We start from the raw sequence: 25,996 nt of genomic DNA, 5'->3' as shown, positions 1-25,996 counted from the left end.
TCTCTTCAAACCTTCCCAACTACTTTGTTTTTTAAATATTTTTTTCCAATTACATGTAAAAACAATTTTTAACATTTTTTTTTAGATGAGCAAAACCGGGAAAACATTGTACACAATATTGGCAACATTGTGTGATGATCAACTATGAATGACTCAGCTCTTCTCACAATGATCACACAATGATCCAAGACAAGTACAAAGGATTCAGGAAGGAAAATGCTATCCATAGCCAGATAAAGAACTGATGGACTCTGAATGCAGATCGAAGCATATGTTTTTTTTCCACTTACTTTATTCTTTCCTGTGGTTTTTTTTTCCTTTTGATCTGTTTCTTCTTTCACAACTGTGATGAATATGGAAATATGTTTTACATGATAGCACATGCATAAACTATATCAAACTGCCTACCATTTTCAGAAGAGGGGAGGGGAGGGAAGGAGGGAGAAAAATATGGAACTCAAAATCTTGTAAAAATGAATGCTAAAAATTTTCTTGACACATAATTGGGGAAAAATAAAATACTATTTCAAAAAAATATTTTAAAAAATTTTTGAATTCCAAATTCTCTCCCTTCTTCCCCTGTCCCCTCCCTGAGACAGTAAGCAATTTGATATAGGTTATACGTGTGCAATCATGCAAAACATATTTCCATATTAGTCATGTTGGAAGAGAAAACACAAACCAAAAGAAAAGCACAAGAAAAATAAAGTGAAAAAGTTTGCCTCGATCTGCATTCAGACCCCATCAATTCTTTCTCTGGAGATGGATAGCATTTTTCATCATGGATCCTTTGGAATTATATTGGATCATTGTATTGCTGAGAGTAGCTAAGTCATTTGCAGCTGATCATCATATAATATTGCTGTTATTATGTACAATGTTCTCTCCCGATTCTGCTAATCTCAGTTCACTTTGTTCATGTAAGTCTTTCCAGGTTTTTCTGAGAGCATTCTACTTGTCATTTCTTATAGTACAATAATATTCCATCACAATCATATACAACAACTTATTCACCCATTCCCTAATTGAAGAACATTTCCTCGGTTTCCAATTCTTCACCACCACAAAAAGAGCTTTCCCAACTACTTTCAAACTGTGTTTTGCTTCTCAGGTCCCCCTGGCTTTCCTGGACCCTCTGAGCAGGATCTCATAGTCAAAGGAGATATTGGACCTCCAGGACCACCAGGCCAGCCAGGATTAAAAGGTCTCCCAGGGATCCCAGGACCCCAAGGTTTGCCAGGTACCTTTCTACAGAGCTCTGTTGAGCATGTTCTAGGCTAATTTGTCTTGATCGGCTACCTTAATGAGTGTTCCCTGCATGGAAGTGCCTCCCTAAGTTTCCCCCACCCCCCACACACAAGGCCTAGAGCCTCAGCATCCTAAAGTGTTATATAAGTCCAATGTTGTCAGAAGGAAAGGTGTCTTGCATCTCCGTCACCCAATTCCTTTTGGTCCCTTTACCCATGCTGATTTAGAAAAGTTAGTAGAGTGGCCTTGTTGCTACCTTAGGAGTAGAAAGAGGCAAATTTCAGGGTTGATGTTTTTCTTCCAGCTCCCTCTACCCTAAACCTGAGCTCCCTCTCTATAGGGAAAGCCTCAGGCCTTCACTGTTTAGCCTAACTCCCTGGCTACCCAGTGGGAAGGTATCTGGCCAACCCTGCACATGAACTCATGTCCCAACTGGCTACAGTATTTCCTGATTATTCAGTGACTGGGCTACAGTTGTTTCATATTGCTGGAAGCTTCATGGGAGACAGAGACCCCCAGAACTGGAAGGGTCTCTAGAGGTCAACAATGTCCCCCCTCATTTTTACAGAGGAGAAAACTGAGACCCCTAGAGGTGAATTGACTTGTCCAGAGTTATCCCCCAGACAGGAAACGTCAGAGGCAAGCCTCAAATCTGGTTCTTTTGCCCTCAAATCCAGCATTTTCCCACTAGACTATGCTGCCTTTTTTTTTTTTTACAATTTAGAAAGTATTTCTTAAGCACCTACTGTGTACAAGGCCGAGAAAGACAGTGAGACATAGTGGATAGAGTGGATTGGCCTCGGAGCCAATAAGAGCTGGATTTAAGGCCTAGTTCGGATACATTTGACTATATGACCCTGGGGAAGTCATCTACCCTGCTCTCAACATCCCTAGGTGGCTCTTAGTTGGAGAGAAGTTATGGGAAGTTTCCTCATTTGGGTCCAGCCAACACCAACCATGAGCTGAGGATATGAAGACCAAAGCTATCTCTGCCTTCGAGGAACTTATGTTCTTTTTTTTTGGGGGGGGGTAATTATTTGTTGAGATGGACAAGTTTCTGGAACTGAAAACAAGAAAAGCCAATGTTACCAAATTTCCCCAGGTATAGATAAAATGGTTAGAACTTAGCAATGGCTCCCCTCACCCCAATTCTTGCCCTCAGCTAACCAGAATGTGCCAGCCCTTTCATTAAGATGGAATTGAGATGATATTCCTACAAAGCCTGTCAGTATGGGATCCCCACAGTCCCTTGGGTTTGCCTCAGTGTCTCTCTGCGCACATTGCACAGCATGTTTCTTTTCTCTGTAGGTCTAACTGGCCCACCAGGAGACCCTGGACGTAATGGACGCCTTGGTGTTAATGGCCCAGAAGGCCACAAAGGAGACCCAGGCCCATCAGGTCAACCAGGTGGGAAAAGGGGGCCAAGAGAGAGTTTTATATCCAGTATCCATTGTGTGACTGCTTTGGAAGATAGCAGGAAGCATACTTCTGCCCTTGGAGAGAAGGGATCCCATATGCAAATTGGCCCCTTGCTCACCTAAATGGGAACCCCTGAATATCATTGTCCATTTCTGGTTGTAACCAGCTAATGCTATTAAAGATGGTTGCTCCATGGGGTAGCAGTGGGGAAGCAGGGAAGGGGCATTGTTTGCTTTGCAAAGATGACTCATGTATTTTTTATTTTTGCTGTTGCTGATCATAGATCAAAGAATCATAGATTTAGAACTGGGATAGACCTTGGAAGTCATCTATTTCAATTCCTTCATTTTACACCCGGGGAAACTGAGGTCTAGAATCATCAAGTGACTCAGCCAGTGGCATTACAGATACGGAATAGTAGAGCAGGTATTGAAATCTGGGTCCTCAGACTCTAAAAGCAGCACTCTTTTCACTATGCCCTCCTGCTTCCCACCAGGCATGTGGCATATAAACACGGAAGGTTGGTACCAGCAGAAACATTGTTGGAATCAAGGCAGAGCTGTGGGAGGTGCTCCAGACCATTTCTCCCTCTACTTCAGGAACCATGAATGAGATTCAAAGACAGGAAGTACCTTGCCCAAGATAGGGGAAGAAGCCAGGCATTATTTCGAAGCTTCCATAGTGATTATGAAAGCCACATGCAGAGGGAATGAAAAGCAGTCCCACTCACAAGGCTAAGCCCACTTAAGGCAGATTGAAAAGAGCCATTATCGAAACATACTCTTATTACAGACTCCTCATTCCATGCACTGTCCTTAGATAGCCAGCTACCCTGAACAGAACCCCAAAGACAGAGATGAAAAGGTGACTTAGCACTGAAACTGTCTGGCAACCACCATGGCTCACATGTTCCCTTTCCTATGGAATAAATCAAGGCTTTAGGCTATGGTTAGCAGAACTGACCACTGAGAGGAAGAAAGGACAGGTGCATGGAGGAGCCTGAGATCTTAGTTTTCTGTGCTAGAAGGGACCTCAAAGGCCATTGAGTCCCATCCCCTCTTTTCCCAGAGGAGGAAACTGAGTCACCAAGAGGTTAAGTGACTTGCCCAAGGCCACAGAACTAATAAGGAAAGTGTGACTTAGCATTGAAAATGGTGTGTTGAAGTGAGTAGCCATGTCATCATTTCTCTGCTCCTCCAGTAGGATCATCAGAGTAGAGGTGCTATTTTACTGAGCAGTGTGGGCAGCAGCCTAGGAGTTTATACCGGTCTACCCCTCCTAATCCTACCTGATTGTTGCCCATAACCAACTGCAGATCTTCCCAAGAGGGTCTATCGGTCTACAAGTCTTCTTTTTGGTTTCAACATATTTCATCAATATGGGCCCAATCCACCTTCTTTTCTGATGACCTTAATGGTGTCATCCATAGCACCTCTTTCCCACAAGTCATCTTTTGTGATATGTTTCAGCCTCTACCTACACCCAGTATGTTTTACCATTGCCTTTGGGTCACCTACAATTTCGGTTCTTCAGTAATCATCTTTTTCCATGACTGCCAGGATACAGCATCCCTGGGAGAATCTCACTGTCAAAAAGATGGGGTTTGATGTCAGTTTGGGATGATGGAAAGGGCTGCACGCTGGAATCTGGCCTACTTCTCTTCCTCTCTGGTTATGCCTCTGGTTCACCATCCATCTGAGCATCTTTCCAAGATATATGAACTAAGGGGCTTGTCCTGCCCCCTCCCCAACCCAAGCCCTCTTCTTCTGACAGCTCCTGTTGTGAAAGTGGCCCTGAGTTCAGCCGAAGCCTCACCTGCTGGCCACAAGAGCAGGCAGCCTCCACCAAGAGGGAAAGTCCAAGGCCAAGCCCAACAGTAAACTGGGCCTGCTGTTTAGGACCGAGGCTAGCTAAGTCCAGGAAGGCCTATCACTTGGAAGATGGCCCCGTAGTGACAAAGCTTGGAGGATGACAAGTCACATCTGTATAAATGTGAAGTGGTCCTCAGGCCTGCCCATCTGCCACCTTCTTCCACTCTAGCCCTTAAAGACAGTGCCAGGCACACAGTAGATACTTAACGAATGATTCTTGGCTTGGCTTGACTTGAAGCTGGTGATGGTGGAGGGGTTTGTTGGGATGGGCCCCTGATGGAAGGAGCCAGGCTTCTGGGCTCTGGGAAAAGCACCACATCCATGGGGTTACTGCTGCAGCTCTCTTTGGTTTTTTTCCTTGGGTGATTGATCCTTTAATCCAGCAGAATGAAACACAGCTTTCAAGTTAGATCTCTGCCAACATATCATATACACTATAGTGCATTGCATGCATACATTTACACACATGTGTTTATATGACACATGTGATGTGTATACATATGTGATGTCATATTACATAGATTCTAGATTCTAGATAGGTTCTGGACATGGGATTTTACTGATATGGGGAAGTCTTAGATGAGGAAACTGTCTACCAATACAGATTGATACCTCCTCTACAATGTCAAATCTTAGAATGTTCCCTAGGTCAGTGGTGTCAAACAAATAGAGACATGTTGAGGCCACTAAATTGTACATGAGGATGTCTGGGGGCCACAGACTGACTTAATTTTAAACTCTTATGTTATCTATGTTTTATCGTATCTGGATTTATTTAATATTTCCCAATGGCATTTGAATGTGTTTTGGACAACACCCAGAAGTGTTGTGGGCTGCATGTACTGAGAGGTTAAGTGACTTGGCCAGGGTCACACAGTCAGTATGTGTCAGAGGCAGGACTCAAACCCAGGGCTTACTGGCTCCAAGCTCAACTACAATGCGTACACATACGCACACGCAGTTCCACATATGCACTCACGCACATGCATGCACAATTCCTTGATAGGTTTGAGGAGAATAATAGGGAAATAGGGTGAAAAGGATGAGATGGGTAGATAGTGTCATGGAATCGATAACATGAGTTTGGACAGACTTCGGGAGATAGTGGAGGATAGAAGGGCCTGGTGTGCTACGGCCCATGGGGTCACAAAGAGTCAGACACGACTGAGCAGCTGAACAACGACAAAAGGTGAAAGGGCAAGAGAAGAACAATAGAGATGTTGTAGAAAAATGGAGGAATGTGAGATGGGGAAAAAAAGGGATCCCTTGATCATTCATATCAACTATGCCAAAGAAATGGAAGAGACACGTGCTTTCCACAGTCAGAGCTGCCATAGCATGGAGGGTTTCTTAAACAAAATCCAACTGGAAGAGGCATTTTCTTTTAAAAAAAATAATTTTTATTAATGGCTTTTTTTTTTTACATCACCATAGTTTCCCTCAGTGTCCTTCCCCCATCCCAAAGGGTCATCCCATAGAACAAATAATATTTTTATTTTTTAAATTTTTTTCTCTTTTTTTTATTAGTTCATTTTAATTTATCAACAATCACTTCCATAAGCTTTTGAGTTTTAAATTTTTCTCCCCCTCCCTCCCTAAGAACGGCATACAATCTGATATAGGCTCTACATATACATTCCTATTAAACATATTTTCACGTTATCCATGTTGTAAGGAAGAATTAAAACCAATAGGAGGAACCACAAGAAAGAGAAAACAAAACAGAAGAAAAAAAAGAGCAAATAGTTTGCTTCAATCTGCATTCAAACTCCTTAGTTCTTTCTTTGGATGTGGATAGCAACAAATAATATTTTTAGAGAAAAACAAAAGAGAGGGGAAAAAATCAGCAAAACTCATCCATACAGCAAGAAAGTCAGAAAATACCCACAATGTACCACACCTGTGGACCTCCCTTCTCTGCAAAGGAGTGTGGTGGGTGTGTCTGCTCATATCTCTTTTCTGGGGCTATGCTTGTTTGCAATAATAGCGTCTTATTTTATTTTTATTTATTTATTTATTTTTTGCTTTTTGCTAGGCAATCAGGGTTAAGTGACTTGCCTAGGGTCACTCCGCTAGTAACATAATAGCTTCGTATGGTGGGATTTGGTTGCTTATGCTTCCTTCCTGACTTCAGATTTGATATTATTAGAGCCAAACTCTGAACATTTCTAGAGGGAAGGTCTGGGCTGGTCCTAGTCCTGCTAACTGTTTTCCTGGGATATTGAGTGTTGTGTTATTCTAAGATCTCAGAGAGAGCTCAATTGGGGAACTGGCAAGTTTTCAGGGTTCATGAAGTGAGCTGATCCAAGGAAAAGTCTGATCATTGCCCCTCTCATCTGAGCTCTGCAAATTCCTGGCCTGTGTTTGGGTCCAGGCAAGAGGCCTATGAACTTGCTCCATTAGGAATTGTAGTAGACTGCTATTGGATTCCACCGCTCTCAGCCAGTGTGGGCTCCCCTTTGGTCTGGGGTTCTTGCCCTGGTCATTCTTTTGCAGGCTACACACTAGGCTAGAAGCTGGGACTGAGCCTCTGCTCCATTTCTGGGGTCTGAGTCACACAGCTACTGTTAGTTTCTGATCTTGTTTGTTGTTTGATACATATCCCAGGGCATGGGACTGACTTGTACCCTAGATTCATGCTCTCCCTGGGCATAGATGGCCTCCTCATTCCACCCTGGATGTGTGACCCAGAACTGGAGAGTGGACAACAAAGCTTCCAGTTGTTTTTCCCTCCACAAGCTTAGGCCCCTCTCTGCCTGATCTAGGCCCTCTTCTTGCCCTGGAATTCTCCACGCAGAGCACTCCTGGCCAGATCCTATCCCAGTGTCCACAGACATCTCTGTTTGACTCCTGATGCCAACCCGAGCTGGAAAAATAACACGTTATGATCTTTTGATGGCAATCTGAGCTGGAAAAATGACACATTGGGATCTTTTGATGCCAACCCGAGCTGGAAAGTGACATATTGGGATCTTTTCTTGGATTTCTTGATCAGGATTTGGTCTGGTGCATTTTCTAGATGTGTTTGAAGGAGTTGGGGGTGGGGAGCTCACTGTATTTATTCTGCTGCTCTGCCATATTCAAGGAAGCCCTTTCTTATATTTTATTTTTTATTTTTAGGCAATTGGGGTTAAATGACTTGCCCAGGGTCACACAGCTAGTAAGTGTCAAGTGTTTGGTCTGAGGCCGGATTTGAACTCAGGTCCTCCTGACTTCAGGGCCGGTGCTCTATACACTGCGCCACCTAGCTGCCCCTAAGGAAGCCCTTTCTAACAAGTTCTGGGAGACCTTTGTCAGGTAACCGAAAAAAACCAGCCCTGCCACTTGCTAGCTGTGTGCCTTTGGGCAAATTACTAAGCCTCAATTTCCTCATTTGTAAAATGGGCTCATAATGTTTGTGCTATGGGGCTCATGTGAGGAATGTGAAATAATGTTCATAAAGCACTTTGTGAAATATAGGAGTTTATAAAGCTCAGCTTCTGTTCTTGAGAGGCAGCATGGCATAGTGGATAAAGAGGTGGCCTCTGCAGCTGGGAAGACTTGAGTCCAAATCCCCACTCAGACACTTACTAGCAGTGTGACTCTAAGCAACTCACTGGAACCTCTCAGTGCCCTCAGCAACTGAGTTGTAGAGAGGGTGTCAACCTGCTTTGGTAGAGGCAATTTCCTTTCCCAGGAATTCCCTCTACTAATGAGATCCCAAGTTCAGTGTCTAGCCCAGGGATGGGGAACCTGCAGCCTCGAGGCCACATGTGGCCCTCTAGGTCCTCAAGTGCGGTCCTTTGACCAAATCCAAACATCACAGAACAAATCCCCTCTAGGTCCTCAAGTGCGGCCCTTTGACCAAATCCAAATGTCACGGAACAAATCCCCTGTAGGTCCTCAAGTGCAGCCCTTTGACTGAATCCAAACATATTTGTTCTCTGAAGTTTGGATTCAGTCAAAGGGCTGCACTTGAGGATGCAGAGGGCCACCCACATGTAGCCTCAAGGTCACAGGTTCCCCACCCCTGGCCTAGCCCTATCCCATTCTTTTCAATAACACTCTTCCTAAATGGAAAGATTGTAAAGCATTACAAGGAGACAGTAAAGTCTCCATCCCCAGAAGAATTGAACCAATGTGAATGAATGAATACCTCTCAAGGATGGTGCCAAAGCAAAGAACTGGAAATTGAGGGGATGCCCATCAGTTGGGAAATGGCTGATCAAATTGTGATGGAATACTATTGTGCTGTAAGAAATGATGAGCAAGCAGAAAAACCTAGAAAGACTTATATGAACTGATACAGAGAGAAGTGAGTGGAACCAGTTGTACGTAGTAACAGCAATATTGTAAGATGATCAATTGTGAATGACTTGGCTATTCTCAGCAATACTGTGATCCAAGACAGTTCTGAGGGACTTATGATGAAAAATGCTATCCATCCCCAGAGAAAGAACTGATGGAGTCTGAATACAGATCAGAGCAGACTTTTTTTTTTACTTTATATTTCTTGGGTTGTTTGTTTTTTTTTAGTCTGTGTTTTCTTTTACAACATGACTAATATGGAAATATGTTTTGCGTGACTACACATGTATAACCTACATCAAATTGCTTGCCTTCTCAATGAAGGGAGTGGGGAGAGAGATAGAGAATTTGGAACTAAAAATTTTAAAAACAAATGTTGAAAATTGTTTTCACATGTAACTGGGGGAAAATTAAATACTAACTGGGGGAGGGGGTGGAAAGGATAATGCCAAAGATTCGTAGCATCAGGTGTACAATTTGGCTAAATAATCTCTACAGTTTTTAAATTTTTTTTATTGATCCCTTTTGTTTTTCATAGCCTTCATTTCCAAAAATCACTTTCCCGTCTCCTCTACCCAATAAGCCATTTCTTGTAACAAAACATAAAAAGAAGAGGGAGGAAAACCCAATTTGACAAAACCAAGCAGCACATATCTGTCCAGTTATCTCTTCCACATCGTGGGGGTTAGGAGTGCCCCCACCATCTGGAAAATCCACGTGAAATTTTTTGGCTTTCCCTTTGTACCAGAGAAGAAGTCTGAATTTTTTTCTTTTATGGTGTGTTTACAGTACCTTATTGTAAAATGTGGGTTAAGAATTTGGTCATAGGCATATTTTATGCATTTTCTAAGTTTCTAAACTTTTTCTCTGTTGGCCATTGCGTGTCATCTGCAGCTTCCACAAAACTCTCCCAAAATTCCCATTTACAGTAATTTCTTATGCCAACCCATAATATATTGAAAGTCGCAATGTAGAAGGGATGACTATAGTCTGACAATGGATGCAGTATTAGTCCCTCACTTCTGCAAAGAAGGAAGGGAGGTACATTTGCTCATTTCTTCTCTGGAATGGTCCTGTCCATTGGAATTCCACAGTGTCTAGGTACTGGTTTTTAATTGTTGTCACTGTTCTTTCTCATTTCCCTTACTATAGTCATACCTATAAGGTAGAGGTCCACATGGACAGATTTCAATGGGCCTGTGAACTTGGATGAGGAAAATATTACATCTTGATTTTAATAGAATTGGTTTCCTCGGTAAACCTATGTGTTTTATTTTATGCACTTAAAAACATGATTTTGAAAAGGGTCCAATGGCTTCTTCAGACCACCCAAGGGCTCCAGGACACCAAAAATGTTAAGGCCCACTGCCCTTGCAAACAAGTAATTCTCTAATTCCAGGTAGCCGTGGAATAGACGGTTCCCCAGGACCAGATGGCTTGCCAGGGCTACCAGGTCCCCCGGGAACCCTTTCTCTTGCCCATGGATTTCTCATCACACGTCATAGCCAGACCACAGATACACCACAGTGCCCCCGAGGAACTGTACAGATCTACAGAGGGTTTTCTCTCCTGTATGTGCAAGGAAATGAGAGGGCCCATGGCCAAGACTTGGGTGAGCTGCTCATCAATTTCCATGTGACTGATTGTGTTGTCTCTGGTTCTGGAAAGCCAGTGGGGTCAGGGTAAGAGGTATCTAGGGTAGCTTTAACCAATGAAGACATGGTTTCACCCTGTTGGTTTTTCAGAACTGAGAAGCCGTTTAAGGGTGACAACGTGTTCCAACTTACACTACTGATATTTTTGTTTTTAAGGTTAAGTGCCAGGCCCCAAGCGACGGTATAGAAAGGGCCCCTTTACTTTTTGCTAGCCACAAAAGAAACTGTAGGAGGTATTTGGGTGGGTGACAGAGCAGACAGGTGCATTGGCTTTCCCCTTGTCTGTCTGATCTTCAGTCGGGTTCCCAGGCAAGAGGAAGTGGGCTTGGGGCTAACTGCACCAATGTTACAATCCTTAAAATAAGCACATTCACTTCTCAGGGAGTTATCAGAGACTTTGAAGGCTCCATAAGGAGTTACATTACATAGTTACATAGAGTACATTCTTTGGGAACACTCCTACCCCAGCGAGTCCCTATCCTATCAGTTTGGTTGGGGAGGGGGTTAGAAAGCAGAGAGGAAGTGTCAGAGATCTGTTTATATTATAACTTAACAAAAGGTCAGGAGGCCCTTTCTGGAATTTTGTCTTAGAAGCTTAGGGCCCTCAGATTCACTTTGGGATGCTGGGCTACCATCTGTATGGGGGGGGGGGGGCTTGAGTTCAGTCCAATTGTTCTCTTGCCCCCTTTTTTCCCCTGGTGAACTTCCAAAGTTCCTCGAACCCGGCTGGGGAGTGGGTGGTCGCTACAGGGGGAGGAGCCCCATTGTTACCCTGGGAGTGAATGGAGTTCATCCTCAGATGGGGCTTGCCTAGCCATCATGGGCCCCAGGCATGGAAGTCCCAGGTCAAGTGTGCAGCAGCCAGTGGTCCCCAACCATTTATGAAGCTGATCAGAGCAAGGGGAGGGGGGGTTAGTTCATCCTTTCCTCACATTCCCCTTTTCTCCCTCTCTTTCTGTCACCTCCTCTTCTACTTTGCTCCTTCTTGCCTCTTCTGAGTGTGCCCTGCTATCATTTTTCACTGGTCTTCCTCTCCTATTCTTCCTATTCCCCTTTCTCTTTTTTTCCCCATTGTCTGAGTCATCTAGTTCATAGGATCCTAGACCTAAGGTTGGAAGAAACTTTGGAGGCCCCTTATTTTACAGAGGGAGAAACTGAGGCCCAGAGAAATGAAACAACTCACCCAAAGTCACACATAGGATCCTCAGTCTAGATCTGGAAGGGGCCTTAGAGGCTAGCTAGTTCAACCCTCCAATTGTAGAGGCTCTTGGTTTCTTCCTCTAAATTAGAGGAGGAAAATTCTCCAGAGAGAAGTGACCTGCCCAAGGTGACCCAGGAAATAATTATGGCAGAACTGGGATCTCTTGACTGGAACTGAAGTCTCATCCCATCACCCTCCTTGTCCTCCATTCCTGTCTTGTTCCCTAGGGACGTCGGGCAGCTGCCTCCACCGCTTCAGCACCATGCCTTTCATGTTCTGTAATATCAACAATGTATGCAACTTTGCCTCCAGAAATGACTACTCCTACTGGCTGTCCACTCCCAAGCCCATGCCAATGACCATGGAGCCGCTGAAGGGACAAAGCATCTTGCCATTTATCAGTCGGTGAGACCTCAGGACCGGTGCCCAACCCTTACCTCCCCCTCCCCTTAACTGTAGATCGAACCCTCAGCAATTCCCACTTGGTTTGGTAGGCAAAGATAAAGGCCTTTCCCTTGAGGTAGGGTGAGCAGAGGCAGGACAGTGGTTGGAACAGAACAGCCTTTCCAGTGATCTGATACAAACATTTCAGTCCTCCCAGTGTAAAGGATACTTTCTAGGCACTGTATTTGGTATGTTGGTGATAGGAAGACTTCAGGGCCTGCCCCTTGGCTCAGATCCTTGAGATATCTAGCCAAAGATACTGTTGCTAGTCTAGGCCTTACAGTGAGATCTCAGATTTTCTTGGTTGCCACCTACAGCTAGATCATTCCTCAAGATGCCCAGAGCCCTTGAGAATTCCATTTTAATTGCCTGCTGATACATTCATTACCCTCACTATGAAGTCAGCCTTCTGTTATTTGTCTTAAAACTGTCTCTCAGTGGGGCAGGGGAGGGGGCGGGGCAGAGTGAGATGGAAAAAGTATGGGTTCTCCTATCTGGTCTTTTTGTGGCCTAGTAGTACCTGGCTGCCCCCTGATCCAAGGCCTGATCCAAGGAGAAGGGGTGGAGATTGGGGTGGGGCTAGCTGTCTCCCCTGTCCCAGGTAATCAATCAGACAGTATTCTTATCACAGTTTCAGTGTGACCAGATCTGGCCTCTCCAGTTGGGTCCTTCTCATAGCAAGTAATTAGAACAGTTCAGTAACTGAATTCGTGTACTCATTATGCTGTGATTAGGCTGAGTAGGCCCAGAAACTTGGGATAGAAGGCCCAATGGCAGAGCTGGAACATTGGCTCTGCTCCCTCCCTCCCTGATCTCCGTGCCCCAGCTAGTAGCTTAGGTCATATGGCAGTAAGTATGATGCCATTGCCCATAGTTTGCATACCACTTCTCTTCAGACCATTGTGCCCTTCCCCCGCCTCCCCCAGGAGAACCTTCTTCTAGAAGGCAGAGTGTGGCCCAGATCCTGACCCAGACTATTGTTCTCTTCTAGATGCTCAGTATGTGAAGCCCCAGCAACAGTGATTGCAATTCACAGTCAGACCACCCAGATCCCCCATTGCCCACAGGGCTGGGATTCTCTCTGGATTGGTTATTCCTTTATGATGGTATGAAAAAGCAGCTTTCTTTTACATTTGTTAGTCAGAGAAAACTCTCTATTCCTTGGGCCTGTAAAGTCTCTGAGATGGGCAGTCTCTGATGTATAGAATCCTGGCATCAGCCAGGGGATTCCTTTGGGGAGGAGAGAGAGAGAGAGAGAGAGAGAGAGAGAGAGAGAGAGAGAGAGAGTGTGTGTGTGTGTGTGTGTGTGTGTGTGTGTGTGTGTGTGTACACTCATTGGTGTATAATCCATATATTGGCTTGTATGTCAGGTAAGTGGCTCCCAAGCCCCCTTGGGAGGGCCCATTAACATGAGGAAGGGACAACTTGAGAGAGGAGAGGCAGATTTAGGCTTGATTTAAGGAATAGAGCTCTCCAGACCTAGAATAGACTGCCTCAGGAAAGGGTGAGTTCCCCATTACTGAAGATATTCAAGCACTGAGTAGAGAATTATTTTTCAAGGATATCAGGGAGAGGATTCCTGCTTCCTTTAGGGGCTCCCTTCCCAATGTAAGGTTCTGTGGTTTATATCACTATAGTCTTCATATGTCCATATACATGACTACCTCTGTAAAATTAGATTATAGTGGGTGTGAAAGTGCCCAACAACCATAAAGAGCTATAGAAGTGGCCTCTATGGTCAGAGGACCTAAGAGCTGAAAGGGACCTTAGAGGAGGAAACTGAGGCCCCAGGAAGAGAAGGGACTTACTCAAGGTCTCACACAGGAGCTTAGACCTAGCCTGGAAGGGGCCTTTGAGGCCATCTAGTCCAACCCCCTCATTTTACAGAAGAGTAAACTGAGGCCCAAAGAGATTAAGTTTTGACCAATATATAATAGATATTTTTCACCCTTAATGTTTATTATTGGCAATTGGTACACTGTGGGGTAAGTAAACTGATTTCCCCTTGTGATCATAAGAGCCTAGATTTAGACCTCAGAGACCATCTAGCCCAACCCCTTTCTTTCTTTCTTTCTTTCTTTCTTTCTTTCTTTCTTTCTTTCTTTCTTTCTTTCTTTCTTTCTTTCTTTCTTTCTTTCTTTCTTTCTTTCTTCCTTTCTTTCTTTCTTTTTATTAATTTATTTTGATTTATCAATAATCACTTCCATATGCTTTTGAGTTGAAAATTTTTCTCCCCCTTCGTCCCCCCACCCTCCCCAAGACGGCGCACAATCTGATATAGGCTTTACATTTACATACCCATTAAACATATTTTCACATTAGTGAAGTTGTAAGTAAAAATTAAAACCAATAGGAGGAACCATCAGAAAGATGAAACAAAACTCAACAGAAGGTAAAAATAAGTGATAGCAATGCGACTTCCACAGTTCTTTCTTTGGATGTGGACAGCATTTTCCATCCTGAGGCCTCTGGAGATGTCTTAGATCCTCGTAATGTGAGAAGCGTTCAGTTTAACAATCTTAGTCATTGCATAACGTGGCTGTTATTGTGTACAAAGTCTTCGTGGTTCTGCTCACTTCACTCAGCATCAGACCATATAAGTCTTTCCAGGTTTTTCTGAAGTCAGCCTGTTCATCATTTCTTATAGCACAATAGTATTCCATTACATTCATATACCACAGCTTGCTCAGCCATTCCCCAATGGATGGGCATCCTCTCAATTTCCAATTCTTTGGCACCACAAAAAGAGCTGCTATGAATATTTTTGTACATGTGGGTCCTTTTCCCATTTGTTTGATCTCTTTGGGATATAGCCCTAGAAGTGCTATTGCTGGATCAAAGGGTATGCACGTTTTTGTAGCCCTTTGGGCATAGTTCCAAATTGTTCTCCAAAATGCCAACCCCTTTCTTTTACAGGGGAGGTAGCTGAGGAGGCCGAGGGAGGGGAAGTGACTTACCCTAGGTCCAACAGGGAGTAAGTGGCAGGGTGGAGATTTCAACGTACTTTTTCCAGGCTCCAACATTATAATGAGTTACTAGAGGTAGCTCATAGCTCAGTGGGGGGTGGCACCATCAGCTATTTGAGGGAATCCCTGGGTGTGGCTTTTCTTCCTCAGTAATTCAACCTGTCAGGTACCCCATGGGGTAGATGTGGGGTAGGGCAAAAAGGAGGGAAGGAGAGGGAGAGATGTGGGGGGAGACATAAAGGAGAATGAAGGAGAGATGGAGGAAAGGAAGAGATGGGGGGGAAGGAGAGAGGGAGGGAGGGGGCAAAAGGGATGACATTTGGTGATGGAGAGAGATGACCATGAGGGCAGAATTGGGACCCATTGCTCTTTGCATGTTTTTCAGCACATGAGTGCTGGTGCAGAGGGCTCTGGCCAGGCCCTGGCCTCTCCTGGTTCCTGCCTGGAAGAATTCCGTTCAGCCCCCTTCATTGAATGTCACGGACGGGGAACTTGCAACTACTATGCCAACTCCTACAGCTTCTGGCTGGCAACTGTGGAGGCATCAGACATGTTCAGGTGAGGCCCACTTGCCTTCAGGTCAAAGGTTGCGAGTGCCCATCTGAGTTGGGTAGAAGGCAGGAAACCCAGGGCCAATTGTGTCTTTATCCAGTTTACGCTGGCTTAGGGGTGATGTTTTCCTCCCTACGGTCCCAAAAAAGCAGAGGTAACTCATAATTTGGGGTTTAACTTTTGCTGTTATGTGGTATGCTTAGTAGCCAGTCTTTGGAAGGTAGAGCAAAGAGTGGTCCTTGGCTGGTATTGCCCAACAAGTCAGCATCTGAGTCTGCCTTAGAACCAAGGCTTTTCAGAAAAGAGACATCTGGGTAGAGCAGAGAGAGAGACACGTGTGCAGAGAACAAAGACACACACACACACACACACACACACACACCCCACCAAGTGCCTGTTATCTACCTCCACCAGAGAGCTTGTAGGCATCTCAAACTCAACCTGGCTTTACCCTACACCCCACCCTTATTCCTAACATCCCTGTTGCTATCGAGGATACCAACATCCTCCCAGTCACCCACTAATTGGTATCCTTGCTTCAAGTCTTGTCTCTTTCCAGTCCATCTATAAAACAGCGAGAGAAGGATCGAGAGGAGGAAGAGAGGGCAAGAGAGACAAAGGATGGAAAAAAGGGAGAGACAAAAAGAAGGGAAGGAGAGAGAGAGATGTGGAGGGAGACATAAAGGACAATGAAGAAGAGATGGAGGAAAGGAAGAGATGAGGGGGAGGGAAGGAGAGATAGAGAGGGAGGGAGAGGGGAAAAGGGATGACATTTGGTGATGGAGAGAGATGAGGAAAAGAGAAGAGAGATATGAAGAGACAGAAAGAGGAAGGTAGGGAGACAGAAAGGCAGGGAAGAATGGGGATGGAGAGAAAGAAAAGGAGGAGATGAGAAAAATCCCCTACAGTACAGGAGCAGAGGAAAGATGTACCCAGCAAAGAGAGACACACATAAACATACCAGTGGGCAGAGACCTACACCCACAGTGGAGAAGACACACACACACACACACACACACACACACACACACACACCCCACAGCAGAGGAAAGGAAGAAGGAGACCGTGGGAGGAGTAAAGAAGGAGAAAGAGGCAAGCATGATAGGAGCAGAGAAAGAGGAGGGAGATTGATTCTGATTCATGGAAGCAGAGAGCAGAGGAGAGAGAAACACCAGTGCAGGAACACAAGGGCAGGGGAGAGAGCCAGACAAGCAAAAGTGGGAAGACGTGTAGGCATGGGTGCCTGGGTTGGGGGGGGGGGTCATGAGCACACACCTACGCACAAGGTGGGGAGAAGAGAGAAGCAGTGTGCACACAGAAGTAGAGGGGAGAGAAGGTGTACTGCTTGGGGTCAGGGGGGACGAGAGGGAAAACAGGGGCTCCCAAGGCCTTTTAGTGGTGAAAAAGCTTTGGCACTAACCCTCCCTGCCCACACAGTGGATTTAGTGTCTGGGAACCTTGGTCGATGTTTCCCTTTGCTTACTACATGTATAACTCGGAGCAATTCCCTTCCCCTGTCCAGGCCTCAGTTGCCCCATATGCAAAGTGCAGGGTTGGATCAGATCACCTCTAAGGGCCCTTCTCAGCAGATCTGAGATCCTATAAATCTGAACGCTGTCTTGGTTCTATTTCACCAGTAACCCAGAACCAGAGACTCTCAAAACAGGAGACTTGAGGACACGCATTAGTCGATGTCAAGTTTGTATGAAGAGGACATAAAATCTTGGAGAATTTTGGGGAGGAGGATGATATTTGTTTGAATGGAAAATTCCCAGGGTGCACTATTTCTGCCCCACCAATGGTGCTACAGACTGTTACCCGTCCAGATCCAGATGCATCTCTGCGAAATGCTGGAAGGAGCCTTCTCCTTTGCATGTTTTACAAAAGGAACAAAGAAAAGAATGGACCTCTTAGACCCAGGGAAAATGCAAATGAAGACTGCTTTTGGCCCACAAAGTAAAACGGCCTTTTTTTTAAAATCAGCTAGGACAAGAACCACACTGAATATGTTTAAAGTAACAAGACTGTAGGGTTTTTTTTTTTTGGGGGGGAAACATTTTTCATGGTGCTACTAACCCTCCTATATCTCAAGTTATTAATATTAAAATGGTAAGCTTATTTCTCTGCAGAAGTAAGGAATATGTGTACTATGTTCAAACTGTCAAGTCATTTAGATGTGAAGGCAGTGGAAGATGCCTAATCCCGCACAGCAGCCAGAGGCTCTAGCAGTGTTTGGGGGCATCAAGTGACTCTCAATTGTCAGTTTCTCTGTAGTTTTCCCATTCCCCTACCCCCTTCTGATGTGACTTCCTTTTAGAAATACATGATTTGGGTAATTACTTTCATCAGGATTTTAAATTTCATATAATATATGATATGTCTAAAGATGCCTGTCACCTTGCTCTGGAAAATGGAGTGATTTCTTCTGCTGGATCCAAAGCCCTATTTAGATGCCTCTAATGGTAAATATTTGCTCATTCTAGGCTGATAGAGTCCCCCCCCCCCCATTATTCTTTTCCCTCTGCTTCCCACCCTAGATTCTTTCTGTTCTGGTCTCTGCTGAGCAGGAGCTGAAAAGCCAATACTTGGTTTCCACATGTGCTGTTACTTTACTATTATGATTTTAAACACAATTCCAAATAAAGAGCCATGACATATCTTGTTTTCAAAGGTGTCCGTTTCTCATTTGCGCCCTTTCCCCCATCAGTCAGAGGATCCGAAGTGTAGAACTGGAAGGGACCTCAGAAGCCTTTGAGTCCGTTCTGTGCATTTTGCAGAGGTGGATCCTAAGGACTAAGGGAAGTGATTTTTCCCCACCCACAAGGTCCTAGGAAGGGGCCTCAAAAACCAACTATTTGAAGAATGCTCATTTTACAGATAAGGAAACTGAGAGTTGGAGAAGTGTCAGAAGGGAGATTTGAACCTGCCTTCTCTGATTCTCTGCTCTTTCCCTTGTACCGCACTGCACCCTTATTAGTATTAGTTTTGACAAAGAATTCCATCTGATGTTTGAAACAATTTTGTGTTTGTCCCTGTAGGTTATAAGCCCATATGCAGATGGGCTGGTTATACATCTCTAAATGAGCAGAAGTAAGGAGATCATTTTCAAAACCCATATGAGTGTCAAAACATGTTGGTAGAAGGCAGATATTCATGCAAATGTCAACTTATCTGATCATAATCCACTGGAAGGTTGTGAAACCCAATTAGACTTGGCTAACTTTTCACAGAATCACCAAACTTCAGAGTTGGAAGGGGTCTCAGTGGCTACCTAGTCCTACCCTCACTTGAAAGAGGATCCCCTTTACAATATATCAATATATTCTTGGACAGCTCTAATTGTTAAGAAGTATTTCCTCATAGCAAGTCTACATTGGTTTTCAGCTTTTTCCTGCTGCTCCTCTGGGGTCAGGCAGAACATGTCATCCATAGAAAAGTCCTCTAGATACGGGAAGACAATTGTCGCAGCATTCCTTGTCTTCTCTCTGCCCCAGGTCAATTAATCCATAAGTATTTATTAACTAGGGCAGCTAGGTGGCGCTGCAGTGGGTAAAGTGCAGGGCCTAGAGTCTGGAAGACTTGAGTTCAAATGTGACCTCAGATACTTCCTAGCTGGGTGACCCTGGGCAAGTCACTTCACCCTGTTTGCCTCAGTTGCCTCATCTGGAAAATGAGGTTGAAAAGGAAATGGCAAACCACTGCATTATCTTTGCCAAGAAAATCCCAAATGGAGTCACAAAGAGTCAGACATGACTGAAACAACTGAACAACAACATTTATTTACTATGTGCCAGGCACTGTGCTAAGCATTCAGGGTACAAAGAAAGGCAAAAAATGGTCCTTGCTCTCAAGGAGCTCGGTCTAATGTGAGACAACATGCAAATAATTGTGTGCAAATAGGATAAATGGGAGAGGAGTTAGTCTTAGAGGGAAGGCTTTAAGATTTATGGAAGACTGGGAAATGCTTCTTGCAGAAGATGGGACTTTAGCTGAGACTTAGGGGAGTGAGGAGGAGGAGATGAGGAAACTAAATGCCCCTAGCTCCCTCAACTGATTCTCTTCTGGCATGAAATTGAGGCCCTTCTCTCTTCTGGAAGACCTCCTCTGTATACTCTCCATATTAGCCATGTTCGAGGGCAGCTAGGTGGCACAGTGGATAGAGCACCTGAGGACCTGAGTTCAAATCCGGCCTCAGACACATAACACTCTCACTAGCTGTGTGACCCTGGGCAAGTCATTTAACCCCATTACCTAGCCAAAAACAAAAAACAAACAAACAAACAACAACAAAACAAAACAGATTATCCATGCTCTTCTGAAAGTATAGTGCCCAAAGCTGATTGGAGTACTTTAGGTGATATCAGAGGGACTAATACTCTTGGACACTCTTACCTTTCTAAACAATCCATCTTTCTTGGTTGCCATGGCCACTGTGGGCTTGTATTGGGCTTGCCATCCACTAAGACCCCACATCTGTTTGAGACAAACTGCCATCTAGTCATGCCTCTCCCATCTTGCACTTAGGAGGCTGTTTTGTGAATCTGAGTTTAAGCCTTTGCATTTATGACCTGAATTAAAATCTGGCCTCAGACACTTACTACTCATGTGACTCTGGGCAAGTCACTTAACCCCATTTGATGCAGTTTCTTCATCTGTAAAAATGAGGATAATAATAGCACCTACCTCCCAGGTTTGTTGTGGGAACCAAATGAGATAAAAATTATAAAAAGCGCTTAGCACAGTGCGTGGCGTATAGTAAACACTATACAAATGTGAGCTATTATTATTTATTCCAATTAAATTTCAACTTCTGAGATTGAGCCCAGTGGCTGGAGGATGGGGTGGGAATCATAATTGTTTGGGATCCTGACCATCCTCCAATGTGTTAGGTATCCCTCCTAGCTTTGTGTTATCAGATTTAATCCTCATGCCATCTATACCTATATCCAAGTTACCGACAAAGATGTTAAGCAGTCTAGGGCCAAGTACAGAAGGAAACCATATAGCGTTCCCCAATCAGCTAGCTTTGGCAACTCTGTCAAAAAGGTAAATAAGGTGAGTCTGGCGTGACCTGTTCTTAATGAAGCCATGCTGGTTCTTTGTCATCATTCTTGCTATCTCTAGATATTCCCTGTCTAGATATTCATTTTAATAATGCACTGTAGAATTGTGTTAGAAATTGAAGTCAAGCTTACTGGCCTGTGACACCACCCTTGAAGATTCCACTCTCTGTGCCACCCCCTTCTGCATTCCTGTGGCACCTCTCTCATTCTCCAGAATCTTTCAAAGATCCTCCATGTCAGTGGCTCAGAGACACATCTGCCAGCTGTTTCAGTGCCCAAGGATATAGTTCATTTATGCCCGAGGACTTCAACTCATCAAGGGCTGTCAGGTTCTCCCTTACTATCTCGTTTTCCTTGAGTACACACTCCCTAATAGCCAAACTTGTTTTTTCCATTCTTGTCCAAAGGTCTTTCTCCTTGGCAGAGAAAACAGAACAAAGTTAAGATTTGAGCAGCTCAGCCTTCTCTCTTTTGTCAATCATCCTCATTCTATCCACCTTAAGCAGTGGTCCTACTCCTCATTTTCCCTGCCTATCTTTTTCCCTAATATATCCAAAATGGGGTGGCTTGGGGGGTCACAGGGTTCCCCTCATTGTAGCGCTTCAGTCAGAAGCTAGATGGCCCCTTATTGGGTATGTTATAGGGAGGTTACTTTTCTGGTAAGGGTGTAATCAAGGATCGCTGAAGTCTATTTCAACTCTCAAATTCTGTGAAATACTGCTTTGTATTCACTTCAGGAAGCTAGGTGGCGCTACAGTGGATAGTGCACTGGACTTGGAATCAGGAAGACTCATCTTCCTGAGTTCAAATCTAGCCTCACACACTTACTAGCTCTGTGACCTTGGGCAAGTCACTTAACCCTGCTTGCCTCAGTTTCCTCATCTGGAAAATGAGCTGGAGGAGGAAATGGCAAACAACTCAAGTAGTTTTGCCAAGAAATGGAGTCACAAAAAGTTGGACATGAAAAAAAAAGGGGGGGGGCAGCTAGGTGGCACAGTGGATAGAGCACTGGCCCTAGAGTCAGGAGGACCTGAGTTCAAATCTGTCCTCAGACACTTGACGCTTATTACCTGTGTGACCCTGGGCAAGTCACTTAACCCCAATTGCCTCAGTAAAAAAAAAAAAAAGTTGGACATGACTGAAACTACTGAACAACAATTCACCTTTGAGCAAATCAAGGTAGTATAAGAGGACACCTCTTTGTTGTCCTTACCTTTCCACACAGACTCAGTTCTTCTGAGTTTTAACACCCCTCACATACCCTATTGAAAGGACTGTGCCCTGATTTTGCATTCAATCTCTATTACCTGCCCTTGTTTTCGTCTTCAAAATATCGTTTTAAAAATTCATGTTGCTGGGCAGCTAGGTGGCGCAGTGGATAGAGCACCGGCCCTGAAGTCAGGAGGACCTGAGTTCAAATCCAGCCTCAGACCAAACACTTGACACTTACTAGCTTTGTGACCTTGGGCAAGTCACTTAACCCCAATTGTCTCAAAAAAAAGTCGTGTTGGTCAATACAGAAAGGCAGCTGAACTCAAATGAAATATGATAACCAATACAGATTCTAGATCTAGAAGACAGGACGAAACACTCCTCTCCTTTATCAGTTGTGGTCAGGGGGAGGGAAGAACAACATATATGTTGTCAAATATGGTCAGTGTGCCAGTATATATAACTATTTTGGTTGTTTAGAGGGAGGAAGGAGTTTATTGGGAAGCATGAAATGCATGCTTTTTTCAAACCAATAAAACATTTTTAAAAATCTAAGTTGATTTGTGAGTTCCCCGTGCATCCACATTGAATTCTTCAGACATCCTCCCATCTTCTTCCTCATCAGACTGGTTTCTTTGGTGTCTTCAGAACTGGATACTTGAGAACCTGCCATCCTTCCTTGCCTGACTTCCACCACAGACTTCAACTCCATGGAATCTTACCTCTTCTTCCAGCCTGTGTTTAGTTTTCTTCTCCTTTATTAAAAATCTAGGAGAAGGTGCAGCTACATGGTGCAGTGGATAGAGCATCGGCCTTGAAGTCAGGAGGACCTGAGTTCAAATCTGGCCTCAGACACATAACACTTACTAGCTGTGTGACCCTAGGCAAGTCACTTAACCCCATTGCTTAGCAACAAAAACAAAGCAAAAATCTAGGAGAGAGTGACACTTTTTCCCCCTCCTTTGCCCCCAAAGATTCCCATAATTTCACTAAAGCAATTGGTTATTCTCTTCTGGCAGGAATCAGAAACACAGTAGAATTTCTCCTGTTTAGTTCCTCCAACCTCTAAGAGATGCGATTGTAGGGGAAGCTGTGAAATTATTAGTTGCTCCACTTTTGCTAAAGAGAGAGCACTTGAGAAAGAAGAGGTCCAGCTCAAGGGCCTAAGAGGCCTTTCTTGATTCTCCCAGTTATTACTACCTCCCTCCAACACACACACACACACACACACACACACACACACACACACACAATTGCTTTGTATTTGTTTTGTTTCTTTTTTCTTCAGTAGATTGTAAGCTCCTTGAGGGCAGGGCCTGTTTTATTTATGTCTTTGTATCCCCAGTGCCTAGTACAGTACTTACTACATACGTTCTTTTTAAAAAATATATTTTATTTCATTAAATATTTTACATAAGTTCTTAATAAATGTTTCTTGAATTGCTGAAATGCGCCATCCATCATACCTACTACTATATCATGCTTCTGTGATAGTTTTGTGATCTTTTCCCCAAACCCTTTGTCCATTTCCTCTTTCTCTTCCAGTGGTCAGTAGCATATTGTGATGACAATATTGTTTCTGTTTCTGCATCCTCTGATCTTGAATCAAATGCTTTCCACCATGCTTCCCTTACAAGAATATATCAAGGATCATAACTAGGGTGGGACAAGGGTATAAGCAACGGCCAGAAGGGGGCAATTCACTTCTTCCCTGAGACAGAAGTGTTTCTTCCCCACCATATAGGCCATGAACTACTATCCCCAGCCTCCTCAGTCACAATCCTCTGCCAGATTGCTGCACAGTAGGATTCTGTTCCCTTGCTTGACCGAAGGCTACTACTACCCATTGGATCCCATTTTAACCCTCTCCTAGGGCTTGCCTCCTTGCTCTCTGCCAACCCTGAGGAGGCTGTGGGCTAGACTCAGCATGACTGCCCTTCCGATTAGACTGTTCTTTGTGCCAAGCTCCCTATACCCCCATCAGATTGTCTTCTTTCTAAGGCCAACTTATATCTTATCATCCTCTACTTATATCCACAATCCCATCTCTTCCTGTCTTCTCTGGCAGCTTAACCTTGCACACATCTCCTACTTTTTCTAAATTTCAATTAATCTTTTCCTAACTATCGGTTCCTTCTCTGCTGCCTACAGGGATGATTATGTTTCCCCTTCCCAACCCTGTGAAAAATTTTCATTTGACTCTACTATTCCCTCAAGCTATCATCAAAAATTTCTTTTACAACCAAAGCCCTAGAAAAAGTTTCTTCTACTTTCTCTTCTTTCACTTCTAAACCTTTTGCATTCTAGTTTCTGACCTCATCACCCAGTTAAAACTGCCTTCTCTAAAGTCATCAATGGTCTTTTTTTTTCTTGAAGGGGGATAATATCTTTATTGTTTTTAATCATTTTTTTTCAATTAGCAAGAATTTTTTTTTTCCTTCTCTCCACTTCATCTCTACTGGGGGAAGAAAAAAACCAACCCATTTGTAACAAATTAACGTAGTCAAGCCAAACAAATTCCTATAGTGTTTGTGGTTTAGCCATTTTTCAGTCATGTCTGACCCTTTGTGACCCCATTTGGGGTTTTCTTAGCAAAGATATTGGAGTGGTTTGCCATTTCCTTCTCCAACTCGTTATACAGATGAGGAAACTGAGGCAAACAGGGTGAATTGACTGGCCCAGGATCACACAGCTAGTAAATGTCTGAGGCTGGATTTGAACTCAGGTCCTCCTGACTCCAGGGCCAATGCTCTATCCACTGCAGCGCCACCTAGCTGCTCCAATAAACATAGTCAAGCAAAACAAATTCCTATAGTGGTCACGTACACAAATATGTGTTTCATTTTCTGTATTAGCCCATTACCTCTCTAACAGAATGTAGGTACCATTCTTCATCCTGGCTCCTCTGCACTTATGCTTAGTCATAATATCAATCAGAGTTCTTAAGTCTTTCCAAATCATTTGTTTTTACAATGCTGATGTTATAGTATGAATTGTTCTCCTGATTCTGTTTACTTTACTCTGCATCAGTTCATACAAATCTTCCCAGGTCTTTATTTCTCACAGCAGAATAGTATTCCATAACATTCATATGCCACTAATAATTGCCAAATCCAGTGGCCTTTTTTCTCAGTCCTTCTTGACTTCTCTGCTGTATCTGACATGCTTGAACATCCTCTCTTCCTGGCTCCTCTCTCCTTTCTGAACACTATTCTCTTCTTACACGTCAAGCTACTCCTCAGTTGCCTTTGTTGATTCCTCTTCCATATTCTGCACCCTATGTGTGGGTGTCCCTCAAGGCTCTGTTCTAGGCCCTCTTCTCTATACTCTCTTTCTTGTAGACCTCATCAGCTCCTGTATGCTCAACTGGTATCTCTAAGCATGTGGCTTTCAGCTTTATGTGAGTTCCCAGTCCTGTATCACCAATTACTTATTAGATAATTCAAATTGGATATTCCATAGACATCTTAAACTCAGCATGTCCAGAACATAATTAATTATCTTTACCCCCAAGTCCACCCCTCTTCCAAACTTCCCTATTTCTGTCAGGGACCCCACACTTCTTTCAGGTTTAAAAAGTTGGAGACATGATGCAAGAAAATCACGAAAAACAAGTCAACGGCTTGCTAAAGGAAACCCCAAAAATACTGAAGAAAATAATACCTTAAAAAATAGCCTAACCCAAATGGCAAAAGAGGTCCAAAAAGCCAACGAGGAGAAGAATGTCTTAAAAAGTAGAATTGGCCAAATGGAAAAGGAAGTCCAAAAGCTCACTGAAGAAAATACTTCCTTAAAAATTAGAATGGAGCAAAACCAGAAGAATGAAAAATTAGAAAACCGTGAAATATCTCATTAGAAAAACAACTGACCTGGAAAATAGATCCAGGAGAGATAATTTAAAAATTAGTGGACCATCTGAAAGCCATGATTTAAAAAAAAAAAAAGAGCCTAGACATCATCTTTCAAGAAATTATCAAGGAAAACTGCTCTGATATTCTAGAACCAGAGAGCAAAATAGAAATGGAAAGAATCCACCCACCTCCTCCTGAAAGAGATCCCCAAAGGAAAACTCCTAGGA

At 43.8% G+C, this 25,996-nt stretch overlaps 1 protein-coding gene across 1 annotated transcript in view; it reads left to right on the top strand.

Annotated features, from left to right (window-relative positions):
• Positions 1–18,307, top strand: part of COL4A5 (collagen type IV alpha 5 chain) — a 205,167-nt gene extending 186,860 nt beyond the window's left edge. The window contains exons 45-51 of the mRNA XM_020967263.2: positions 1,112–1,240; positions 2,557–2,655; positions 10,225–10,437; positions 11,909–12,086; positions 13,117–13,231; positions 15,477–15,649; positions 17,281–18,307. Coding sequence (XP_020822922.1) covers positions 1,112–1,240; positions 2,557–2,655; positions 10,225–10,437; positions 11,909–12,086; positions 13,117–13,231; positions 15,477–15,649; positions 17,281–17,362 — 989 coding nt within the window. The 3' untranslated portion in view covers positions 17,363–18,307. The remainder of the gene's footprint in view (positions 1–1,111; positions 1,241–2,556; positions 2,656–10,224; positions 10,438–11,908; positions 12,087–13,116; positions 13,232–15,476; positions 15,650–17,280) is intronic.
• Positions 18,308–25,996: the final 7,689 nt, after the last annotated feature.

The sequence above is a fragment of the Phascolarctos cinereus genome, unplaced genomic scaffold (assembly GCF_003287225.1).
Source record: "Phascolarctos cinereus isolate Bilbo 61053 unplaced genomic scaffold, phaCin_HiC Scaffold_8;HRSCAF=390, whole genome shotgun sequence".
NCBI classification, from domain to species: Eukaryota; Metazoa; Chordata; class Mammalia; order Diprotodontia; family Phascolarctidae; genus Phascolarctos; species Phascolarctos cinereus.
Note: the sequence above shows the minus strand (reverse complement) of the source record. Positions and strands in the feature narration are given on the sequence as shown.